Source organism: Pimephales promelas, chromosome 23 (assembly GCF_988280905.1).
Source record: "Pimephales promelas chromosome 23, fPimPro1.hap1.1, whole genome shotgun sequence".
NCBI lineage: Eukaryota > Metazoa > Chordata > Actinopteri > Cypriniformes > Leuciscidae > Pimephales > Pimephales promelas.
Genome location: NC_142791.1, coordinates 8,439,577 through 8,452,262, shown reverse-complemented (window position 1 = coordinate 8,452,262; position 12,686 = coordinate 8,439,577). Strand labels below are relative to the sequence as shown.

Genomic DNA, 12,686 nt, shown 5'->3' with positions numbered 1-12,686 from the left:
CGTTTATTTATAACACCGTTATTCCCATCATTGCTTATTAGACACTTGGACAATATCTGACACTTTAGGAACCCTTTAGCGTCAGTTACATGACGCGACCCTAGGGTATCATCTACCTGACGCTAAAGGTAAAGCCTCAGTTAAATGACGCGGTTAGGTTTAGGTCTGGGGTAGGGTTAGGGTTAAGGCCACATTATGCTTCCGCGTCAACTCCACGGCGTAGCTACGTCGTCACTACTACGGCGTCGTGGCCGTTTTATACTTCTGCTTGAGGTTGTGGTGCTTCGCGGTGCATTTCGCCGCTAGAACGCTAGGGGGGTTCGCGAATCTCTTTGGTTCCGTGCGCCGCGAGCGAAAGAGAGATAATGTTGTTTCAGCTGCCAGCTGGAGCTAATCGACGTTGAATAACAAGACGACACAAAACTTTATCCCCACAGAATCAACACGGATGTCCAGGGCCCGTTCCACCCATAGACAGTAAAATAAAGGTTCCACCCGAGCTGCCATAACGATAGCTGTTCGGAATGACTTGAAGGATTTTTTCAGTCTCCACATGGAACTGTGCTATGGAAGGATAATGTGTCCAGTGGCAGACTTGGTTAGTACTGTATTATCAATGATGAAACCGTGAACATTGTATTGAAAATAAACAACAAACTGCGTTTCAAAACAAACGTTGATTTATTGATTGAAAAGAATATAGACATATATTAACAATGAAATAAAAAAACAGTTTATTTTTAGTTTAATTCTTTATTTAACGTTACTTTCTTTAAGAGTGTTATAATTAAAAGAACGAGGGTGCAAATGTTAAAAATAGCGCTATAACAGGAGGGGGAAATCGGAAAAGCTACACTCCTGAAATTATGTTTAATCTGACCAATCAAAGCCCTTGCTGTCTGCGTCGCCTCGACGCGTAGTTACAAATTTTTGGAGGTGCACGTCGAGCTACGGCGGAGGGGTCGGAGAGGGGTTCGCGTCGACGGATAGGTGTCTGCGGGGGTACGCCGTCGATTCGACGCAGAAGCATAAAACAGGCTTTAGACGCGTCATCTATGACGTCACCTTTAGCGTCAGTTAGATGACGTCCTAGGATCGCAACGCATTCTCACCCCAAGGCGTCACCTTTGACCATGCTTCAATATTTGACGTTTTAGGCGCCCTTTAGCGTCACTTTCATGACGCGATCCTACGGCGTCATTTAACTGACGCTAAAGGAAAGCGTCAGTTAGAGGACGCGGTTAGGTTTAGGTGTGGGGGTAGGGTACACGCGATCCTAGGGCGTCATCTAACTGACGCTAAAGGGCGCCTAAAGCGTCAGATATTGAAGCATGTCCAAATGCTTCCCAAGGTGGGTGGTGACGCCTTGGGAGTGAGAATGGGCTGAGGATCGCGTCATGTAACTGACGCTAAAGGGTGCCTAAAGCGTGAGATGTTGAAGCATGGTCAAAATGAGAATGAGAATGGGCTCCCAGTAGATGGGAGCAGATACCACTCATGCGCTCATTTCCACTTCCTGTTTTTGCTTTTGCCTTTATAAACTGACTTTTATAACAAATTGTATTTGTACGTATGAAGGTATAGGCTATAGCGATTGTAGGAAAAGCCTCATGCTATCAATAAAGAGAATATTTAAAATAGGCTATAGGCATAAATAAATAAACCTAGATCCCAACAGCCTGATCAGGCTAATTATTTGACTAGCCTTTTTAAAATTAACTAATTGAATATACAAAAAAAAAAGAAAAAGAAAAATTAGTTGATTATAAGATTGTTAGTTGATTAATATCAATTATAAGATTACTAACGCTAATTATAATAATTAAATAATAGGCTGCATTACAAATCTTGTTTTTCTTGTGTTTGCACCCTATTCAATAGATGCTTGTGATAAGATGTTCTGGATGGATTTGGTGCTTGGTTCTGCAGATATATGGACAGACATTAAGAAATGAATGGAGAAAATCCACGTTAATTGTGGTGTATTTAGACAGTAAGAAGAACAGACAGGAAATTTTAGCATTTATTTATTTAACAATTTCATTCCATACATGTGAATTAGGCTTAAAATCGAATTTCGAATCAAATGAATACACCAAGGAACACATTTTAAAAAAAAGAAACCAAATGAGGCGTTTTCATTTCAGCTTGCTACAAGAAGCACAAACCCTTCGTGTTCTGAAGTCACTATCATTTCAAGAGCTAGAGAGGCCGATTCGCGTAGAAACCAGGAAGTCGATCTACCAGTGCACAGTATGCTACACACTACATCTGCTTCATTGGCACGCACAATTGTTTTGCAACGTGAGAGGAACGTGGTGAAATTTAAATAGCGCTTGTCTGCTTATTATTATTATTTTTTTTTTATTTAACTACAGAAGTTTCTGGAACAGCATTGTGGTGTCGTCAGTGCAGGTGCTAAATCTAGCAAGGTCATGTGAAAAACTGTGAAAACATTGTTTCCTTCAAACTATTTGATCTTGACCTACATATGTTGTGTCCTTACTATGACAACAGCCCTCTTAGTGTAACACATTACTAGCTAAATTGGTGTGCATCTTTTTCTGGTCTACATTTCATAACAGCAACTGGACGGCTTGTTTAAACAATATACAACTTGTGTGTCATGAATTGGAGATATGTGAAGCAACAAGCATATATACACATGAAAAAAGATAAACAGTATAATTGTAAATGCAGTATGATTAAGCAATTAAAAAATACATTGGTATGAGCTACCTGTATGATATTAGAAAGGAAAAACAAACACTTGATTCATACCTGAGATGCAAAAAAAAAAAAAAAAAAAAAAAAAAGCAAATTATTAAAATGATGTAATTGGGTGAAAAAACTAACAGTTTTTGATTTACAGTGTTACTGTTGTTTCTCATAAATTTGGGGTTTGTTAAAAGAGCCTATATGCACAAATGCTTTAATTTCAGTGAAATATACTGAACCAAAACTTTTTTAGTAAATAAAAAAAGAAGGTTGATGAGAGTGAGTGCATTTTACTATTTCTGCATATCACTGTGATCATAAACGCTTTATTTTAGATGGTTCTCTCTTAGTTGAAATGTAGTTATTCTGTCTTTTAAAATATTAAAAATGAATATGCTTTATCTAATAAAAAAATTGTGGCAACAGATTACAAGTAATATTATTAATTCAATTTAACAAATTAGAATTGAGTAATAATTAATCAAATTAATTCCTTAAAAGTTAATCATTTAAAATTAGTAAAACTTACAACAACAACAACCAAAAAAATAAATACATTTATGTCACCATTATGGTGATCAGTATTTGTTTTTAGGTTTGTTTTAAAATGACGGTTTTCTCCTTCAGTGATTCTGCTTGTTAACATCAGGTGTCTTCAATGTTGGCAATATAAAATAAAAAGTTCTTAATTAATATTTGACTTCTATCTGTTAGTGAGATATTTTTGTTCAATGTTTTGGTGTAAACTTTAATCATTTTAAATGGTCAACTTTTAAGGAACAATTTGATTACTACTCAATTGTAATTTGTTAAATTTAATTATTAATATTGCTTGTAATCTGTTGCCACAATTCTATTGATTAGTTAAAGCATGTTCATTTTTACAGAGTAGTCTGTATTTTTATAGTCTGTCAGGAGCAGAAACAAACCAGTTGCATTTTATGTGAACATATGGAACCTTTTTTCCCTGATCATAATGTTCAGAGACGTAACAGTTGTGCATGAATTGTTGTCACTTGCAGACTTCTTGCTGTTCCAAAACCTAGTGAGCATTCTAACTGTAATGGAACCTCATAAGTGAACAATTTAGAACACTTAACATTGGCAGCAATTCAGTTGATTTTAACATATAGTTAGCGTGCTGCTAAGCTTATGACATGATACTCTAATGAGCATTTAAACTTTCTAGAGCAAACCAATTTTTAATAAAATAACAATTTTATAATTAATTTGAATACTTTTCACCAATAAACACAATATTACGTTTATTTTGCATTGCGAGCATGTTAACTACTTAAGATTTTGGAACAGAACAGCCTGTGTTTTAATAGTCCTTCCACACCAACAACAGTAAATAAACTATGACTAAAATGGCAAATTGTCACAGATATACTGAATAAATCCCAGGTGTAATCCAAAAGTTTTAGGCCATCGTTTTAGCTATGAACCATTCCACTGCGATCACTAGCTGAACAAAAAAAACCCATCACACTGGAAATGCATTCTGATGCATTAAAATGTGAATATGAGCTGACAATGCAACATGCAAAATGTACAAAGGCAAGTTTGAAGGAAAAGAAACAAGTCTTTAATGAGACAAGAACCCGCAAGAGAAGAGCTGAAGCGACAAAACAACATGAAGCTCCCACTACAAACACAAAGGCAATTATGGTGATAAAAGAAGCTGATTTATTCTTAGAAAGGTTGAGTATGTTCTGTAACGGGTCAAAATCTGAGCAAGTGAATATATTTTCTTGACAATAGCATGTGATTTACTGACCACAAAGGCAGCATTAGGTCGATCAGACAGACAAGTACCAAACATTGTTAGCGGTTACTTTGCCAGACACTGAGCCAATCCACAGAGACAGAAAGTAGCAAGAGAAGAGAAATAAATGAAAGGTAATCGTGTCGGCACGTTTCATTTCATAAGGCTTAAATTGATTCTGTGTGCACTGATAAACGGTTTGGCCTTAAGTCGTATGCAACGCTTAACGTTGGCTCTGTCAAAGGATACCATATTTCTAGCCATTAATATATTCACACATATTAGGGATACATGTGACATTACAATTACGTTTGAGTTACATACTGTACGTGTATATGGAAGTGATATGTGTCATTGTGGTGCATTAGGACTAAAATGAAAAGATGTTTTCGAGATATTACCATCAGACATGTAAAGCTTGACCATCAATTGGTTTTTTAAGCTTCACCGATATCTTTTCATTGTGAGAACGGAGACAGACTGCGAAAGCAATGCCGAGTATGAACAATAATCGTCATCATTTACAGGAAACAAACATCAGGTAAAAGTGTTTTCATTCGACAAATACATAGCTTTGCCATTTTAACAAGTATCCCACTGCTGTCATACAATTGCCGTCATACTCATTGAGTGGTTTTCAATTAAGCAAAATTAAATAATTTACAGTCAAACAAAACAAAAAAAATTAGCTTTCAAAAATGTTTCCCCAAAACGTGATACTTATACAGTATATACATGCCTTGAGCTATAGCAAAGGTTGTGAAGTTGTGAATAATCTTTTAATAACAAATAAGATGAAAAAAGAGTTTTTTCCCCCACCAATATTTAGATCAGCTAATATACAAACTTGATGGAATTAGGGATCCCAAAGTCTAACAACAATTTTCACTAGTTACCACATTTAGCAGATATATTATACAGCCTTAGCAAGGTTGTCTATTCATCATAGAAATCAACAAAAGAACGGAAAAAAAGATACTGTTGTTTCAAAAACACTTCCAACCATCAACATAATCCATGACTTTAGTGTACTGATGTCCAGTCTGGGTAATGAAAATCAAATTTTTATGTCATGATTGTTGCATTAGACCTCACTCAATAGTTTTTTTGTGCTTATTAATTTGTTCGGCCTAAACCTCACGCTATGGAATGAGCAGGTGAAAGTTGCATATCAGCAACATATCAGCATTGTTATAACATTTGTAATGTTTTTTGGGGATCTGTATAGGCCTATTGATCTGACCAATGACATGAAGGTTTAAGAGCACTGAAATAGTTGCGCACTACTTATTTTTGTTCCTTTTAAAGTATCACTTTTTGTTTTGTGAGATATCTTGTGTTCAGCAAAATGGTTGTGTAAACAGCTGAAGGATGGCGTACGGATGTTTCCCGCCTGGACCGTGGATCTGTTGTTATGGGCCGATCAGTGTAAGAATAAGCGGTTGTCATAAGAACCAAGCAGTGGAGATGCATCATCATACTACACAAACACACACGACTGGGCTTCTTCTTTCTTTCTTTGCCTGGTTGCTATATCACTAACCCGCTATGGTTTATCTGGTAACCAGAGCTGGTTAACCTAACTGCTTATCCTAATTTTTAAAAACACAAGGTGATTTTCAGGTGGAACACACTGAGATCTTCTGTGGAGCTATTCATTTACGTACCAATATCTACAGTTCAAGTACAAAATACTGATTTTAGTCATAGTGTGAGCTGTCAGTTTCACATCATGTAATGGTCTTTTGGAGAATGGAGCGTCTCTACGTACCGATAACATTATTAACACCTAAAAATCTGTAGAATAAAAAGGGAACCTCCCTCACTTCAAGTCTGAGTATATTTTTTTACTACTGTACATCTTTTTTTTTTTTTGGGAGAAACAGCATAACAAATGGATTCAGCATGAATCACAACCGAAACAAAAGTAGAAATGAATTAAAACAGAAACAGACCACAAAACATTTTTAAAAATCATAACGCTGAAGATAAAAGCAAGCAACCAATCAGAGGCCTGACAAACAAAGGCATTGACTGAAATTCAGCGAACATTTGTATATTTAGGCACTGTGAGAAGATGGAGGGCGAGTCCTTACTGAAAGATGGCTGCAGACAATTTTCTTTTTTCATATTTGGAGATTTAGACATTTTTGGACTACTTTGGGCGTGTTTTACAGCTATGTAATGATTACAAAAGGTGACATCTTCAGCAAATAAGTTGCTCGTAAAAAAGTAGCAGGTGAGCTGTTATTGAAAAAGGCAAAAGAAAACCAAAATGAAATGAAAAAATAACCCAAAACAAAACAACAAATGTGAGAAGAAGCTTCCACTGCTGTCTGAAGAAGTTCCTGTGCAGGGAAGGAGGGAAGGAATGAGAGGAGAGAGAGGAGCGCAGTGCCATTTGCAGTCTAAATGAAATACTCTTTCTTTTCTTCTGCGTGTGCGTGGTTGCCGTCGGCATTGATGATGGCTGTGTCTGCGTCCGGGGCATCATCTGCTCCTTTGGCCTCATTTGTCAAATACGTGCCTGAAACACACAAGCAATTTCTTGATTTAAAAAACAATGTGATTTTCAAAAACTTCTAAATGGAAACTTCAATGTTTATGTAGGAAAAATAGGTTACACTTTATTTGAAGGTGTCCCTGTTAACGTGTAATTATATATTTATGTGAGTAATAATAATTAGCTATTGTATGTGTACTTACTATAGGGCTGGACTATTTGCCTGTAATTCTGCATAATTTATTTTTATTACTACATTAGCTACATGTACCAAGGACTGTAAAATAAAGTGTCAGTTATATTATAATAAGTGATCTTTCAAGTAACTTGAACCTCACAAGATACTTGTGACAATGCTATTAGTTTTGATGTACTACTGGTAAAAAGTCAATTAAGATATTATTGTGAAATATATTTTTAAAAAAGAATATTGAAAACAATAAGCTAAAGTAAAAAATTTAAAAAATAATAAGCTGAATTTTTAGAGGACATTCCTTCAGTGTAGGGTATATATATATATATATATATATATATATATATATATATATATAGAAATACATATAAGTAATGCGTTTTTGTAAGAAAAAAATATCCTTAATTATAACTTATTATAAACTGAATTATAAACTGTAATCACTAGGTTTCAGTAACGCCCCCCTTGCATCGCATGAAAACGCATGTACGGGGCATCCGGAAAGTATTCACAGCGCTTTACTTTTTCCACATTTTGTTATGTTACATCCTTATTCCAAAATTGATTAAATTCTTTATTCTCCTCGCAATTCTACAAACAATACCCCATAATAACAACGTGAAAGAAGTCTGTTTGAGATCTTTGCAAATTTATAAAAAAACAAAACAAAAATAACACATGTACATGTATTCACAGCCTTTGCTGTGTGACCTCTGAGACAGGACTGTATCGAGGCACAGATCTGGGGAAGGGTACAGAAATATTTCTGTAGCATTAAAGGTCCCAATAACCAGAGTGGCCTCCATCATTCGTAAATGGAAGAAGTTTGGAACCACTAGGACTCTTCTTAAAGCTGGCCGTCCGGCCAAACTGAGCAATAATGGGAGAAGAGCCTCGTGGAGGTGACCAAGAATTTCATTATGCATTTCCTTTATTTTAAATGATTGAAATTATTCAAATGACTAAAAATGTTGATTTGCAGGTTTTGGATCTCAGAAATTTGAAGCCCACTGTAGATGATGCATTTTTGATTTTACAGACAGTAAAGGAAAAAATCATACCTTTATGCCGTGCCAGGTAGCGTCCCAATACAATAATTAAGCACAAAGTTGCGAAAACGACAACAGCGACTACTCCTCCGATTAGAGCGTGATCTGGCACGTTTTTCTGGGCATTAGGATCTGTAAGAGAGAGAGAGAGAGAGATTGAGAAAATATTGTTGGTAACCTTTCTGATTTATTCATACTTTTATCTTTCAAAATATCAGAAGGTTGACAACAGATAGTTTGGACTAAAGCTTCAGCCCTCTCCTGTCTGCTCAAGGAGTTTAAAGTCTCTGAACCGACAGATCGAGCCATATGGGGGTTGGACAGGGTTTTATGCATGCACAGAATGAAAGTAAAGAGGAAGACATGAGCCATAACAAACACACAGTGTTTTCCAGTCTGTCATGAGCTGCTCGTAACTAACAAAAATACACTATGGTCAAAAGTCCTTTCAACGGGGTCACTGATGCTCCAGGAGCAAATCTCCCAGTGGAACGTCTTCCCAGAAGTGATGAGTCGTTCCTTAGAACATTTTAATAATATAAAGAACCTTTTTTCCACGACAATAGAACTTTTCCATGGATGTTAAAGGTTAAAAATCACCAATGATAAAAAGAACCTTCTTTTTTAAGGGTGTAGTGTAAATTGTGGTGTAGTGTAGTTGTAGAAGACAATACCTGCTGTTCAAATTGTGGGCGACTTCATTTCATCTCGACCAGAAAACTCAAACCTCGAGCGTATTGTTAATTTAAAAGATGGGCCCGTGACCTTTCTCTCTGTGAGCTGTGGTTCTTTATTATTTCCCCGCTTAGTGCCATTTTGGAGTGGTATATTATAATTGACAGCATGCGTTGCATCTGCCTCAGCGTGTGCGTTTAATCCGGGCTGTGCTTTGTGCTGCGGGATCTTCCTAATCACCGCCTGCAATTACTGTATCAGCCGCACAAAGCCGGGATAAACTCAGGGCCAGGGAGCCATTCAAACACTACATTTCAGTAATGGAGAATCCCACCTCGGATCGACATCGGCTGGGCGCGTCGACTCCATCCCTCTGATTGACATCTCACTGTCTCTCTCTCTCTCTCTCTCTCTCTCTCTCTCTCTCTCAATAATAGCATTTCTTCTCTTTGTTGTGTTTACAAGAGGAGTATAAAACCTACAAAAAACTGCATCTGACTTTGCCGTGACAATCAATCACAATAAAAACACAAAATATGTGCAGATCTCTATCAACCTTTTAGCGGCTCGCTGAAATATGAAATGTGGAGCGGCTACTCGTATCTGACAGCACATGTTTCTGAATTTCCAACAGTGAAAGGCTGTGGTATTAAACTCTCTCAATTTTTATGACATCAATAAATCAAACTTAAGTCCCAAAAAGTATTTCACCACAGGTGCGTGTGACTTCAGCATTCGACTATCAAATGGACTCACATGGACTAACACCTGTCTTAGGAGAAAAGTAACAAAACAAAATGCTTGGTATTGCCATTCTAAATCTCTGTTCTGGTGTGTGTTCAGACACTTTTGTCCCTGAACATTAGACTGTGAATCTCAAGTACATCTCTTGGTGTTGTGATAATTAGCCCTTCTCTGTCCTCGCTCTATTTTTGTCAATGCGCAGCGCAGGGGGGTTGCCATGCTGAGTGCTGTCCTAGGGCGAGTCCATTGACACTGCGAGAGGCTTGGTAATCTCCAACTAGCTATTACATCAGGGTTTCATTAGTTAACATTAATTAACTACATTAGTTAACTAATAATGACCTGCACGCATTTATTAATCTTTGTTATGTTAATTTCATAATTTACTAATACAATTAAATAAAACTAAAGTAGCATTTGTTAATGCACAGTGAAGTAACATGGGAGAATGATCATATTTTCTCTTAAAGGAGTAGTTCACTTTAAAAAAAAAAAAAAAAACTTTTGCTGATGATTTACTCACCCCCATGTCATCCAAGATATTCATGTCATTCTTTCTTCAGTCGAAAACAAATTAAGGTTTTTGATGAAAACATTCCGGGATTTTTCTTCATATAATGCCAAATAACCAAATGGTTCAAGGTCCAAAAGACAGTTTCAGTGAAAACTACAAACTGTTCAAAGAGCTTTAATGAACCAAATGACACGAAAAAAGATTTGTTTATTTTTTGATTATGATTTGTGTCATTTGGTTCATTTAACGAACGAAATGAACTAATTGACTCGGAAAAAGATTCGTTCATTTTGATGAACGAGTTCGAACAGGAGAGTCATGTACGCGCATCACAGAACAGAGCAAGGTGAACATTTGTGCTTATAAAACTTAAACGTATTTTTTTTTTTAAATGAGCGATCGTTTCGCTATATAAGACCCTTAATCATTGTCTGGAATCATTTAAAGCCCTTTGAACAGTTTGCACTGAAACTGTGTTTTGGATCTTGAACAAGTGCATTATATGGAGAAAAATCCTGGAATGTTTTCATCAAAAACCTTAATTTCTTTTCGACTGAAGAAAGAATGACATGGACATCTTGGATGACATGGGGGTGAGTAAATTATTAGCAAAAGTTTTTTTTAAAAGTGAACTACTCCTTTAACTAATGTTAACAAATATAGTAACAATATGTATTGCTTATGTTTGTGTATTGCACATGTCAGTTCATGTTAGTTAATACATTTAAACCTTATTGTAAAGGTTTACCCTAACTAAGGATAATTTCTACAGTTAGAGAGTTACATAGTTCATCTCATTAGTCAATACATTTTTAACAATTTTTAACACCTTTTTTTCTTTTAAAAATTCATTTTACCGGGTGTATATACTGTACACTTGTAATAAATCATATTTATGATAAAGTGAAGGAATAATTTTGTTTTACTTCCTTCAGTTCATGCTTTATGTTCCCCTTTACTAATACTGTATAACCCTGCTCTTCTTTTTATGTCAGTTTTTCATTTTCTTTCCTTATGCACACAAACTTAACTCATCAGAGTGTTTGTCCATAAACATGCACAACATAGAGCTTAAAGTAGCAAGATCCACCAGCAGAAAAGTGATGTTTCCTCTCCCCTAGCACACATTATCTTTTAATAAGGCCTGCGAGAGTCCTTCCCTTATGATTTAATATTGAAGCACTGCACACACATTCCTATTTTAATATTCACAATTCCTTTGCCTGGCCCCTGCATTTTGTGGCTCAGGCAAATGTAACAAATTAACGGCAGTGAAAACACAACACTCTGATGGTGTAGTAGGATATAAACTCACAAGCAGCACATCTGAGAAGAGGCTTTCAATCCGGCTGTGGCTAAACAACAGTGAGAAAGGCAACGGCACCCGGTGCGTGAACCCCTGCGGTCACATGAATTCTTAAAGAAAACCGTTTCAGAGGAAAAACATGCAGGAAGCACTCTTTTAACAAACCCACGTGGTAGGAGGTTATGAAGAGGCCTCGGGGTGGGGGCAGGAGCAGCAGGGGCGGTCATGTTGCGCTCTTGTCGGGATGACATTTCAAGGTGAGCGTTACCATTAACTCCACATGCTAATTCAGGAGACCGGCAATGCTGTCTAGGAGATTATTGCTACGGTAATCTTGATATTTGAATAAATGCCTTAAAGGGCCATGGTGAGTGTGGGCTGGGTGTAAAATTGATGTAGGAAAGCGAACGTCAACGCTTCGGTGATCTTCTATACATCGGTGGGCTATTGAAGGACAGCGACAGAGAAAGTGCTGAACTGGAAAGCTTCACCTTCATGGTACAATCGAACACTGGAAATGAACATTTACAGGACCATTTGCTGATGTGCTTCCGAATCGAAAGGTGCAGAAAAGATGGTTGGCCTACCGAAAGAATTGTAACATATCAAAACACCGCCCTCATTCAAAGCACGAGTCTATGCGCAAAGCAAATTGAATGGAAACCTCCCAATAAATCACCTAATATGAAAATTCAGCACAAGCTATTTAATGGCATTTATGATTTGATTGCTGTATGCATGATTTGCTCTGACTCTTGGATTCAAATGTTCCACCACAATCAACCAGAAGCAAACCAAATTACGCAGAAATTGTAAAATGCAGTGGAATGGAAAGATGGCGTTATTAACCAAATTATGAGTTTAAGTGTGAGCTCATTAGACTTGATTAGAAACTCGGTTGGATATTAAGCTGTTTACAATGAGATACATCAACATTAGTCCTCAGTGTCGGAGAACATCTGCAAACTTCCACATTTAAATAGATTATTTACAAATTTAAGGATTAGAAAATGGTTTACTTATTTTTCTTAAACATTTTTATACATTATATATTGAAAGGTGGTATACTACATTTTTGCTGCATACTTTGTCCTATATTTAATTTAAAGGTGCTGTATACTAAAGCATAAACATACAATAATATGTTTTCATTTATTTAGGTAAAATGCTACAAAACAATGCTACAGCCAGTTATGCTACTGTGAAATGTGCATTC

General features: G+C 36.5%; 1 protein-coding gene across 4 annotated transcripts in view; it reads right to left on the bottom strand.

Annotated features, from left to right (window-relative positions):
• Positions 1 to 2,010: 2,010 nt before the first annotated feature.
• cadm2a (cell adhesion molecule 2a) overlaps positions 2,011 to 12,686 on the bottom strand; it is a 358,651-nt gene continuing 347,975 nt past the window's right edge. For all 4 annotated transcript variants that reach the window (XM_039677129.2, XM_089126052.1, XM_039677131.2 and 1 more), the window contains 2 exons: positions 8,244 to 8,363; positions 2,011 to 7,013 (listed from right to left, as the gene is read on the bottom strand). In XM_039677129.2, the coding sequence (XP_039533063.1) occupies positions 6,895 to 7,013; positions 8,244 to 8,363 (239 nt within the window). In that variant the 3' untranslated portion in view covers positions 2,011 to 6,894. The remainder of the gene's footprint in view (positions 7,014 to 8,243; positions 8,364 to 12,686) is intronic.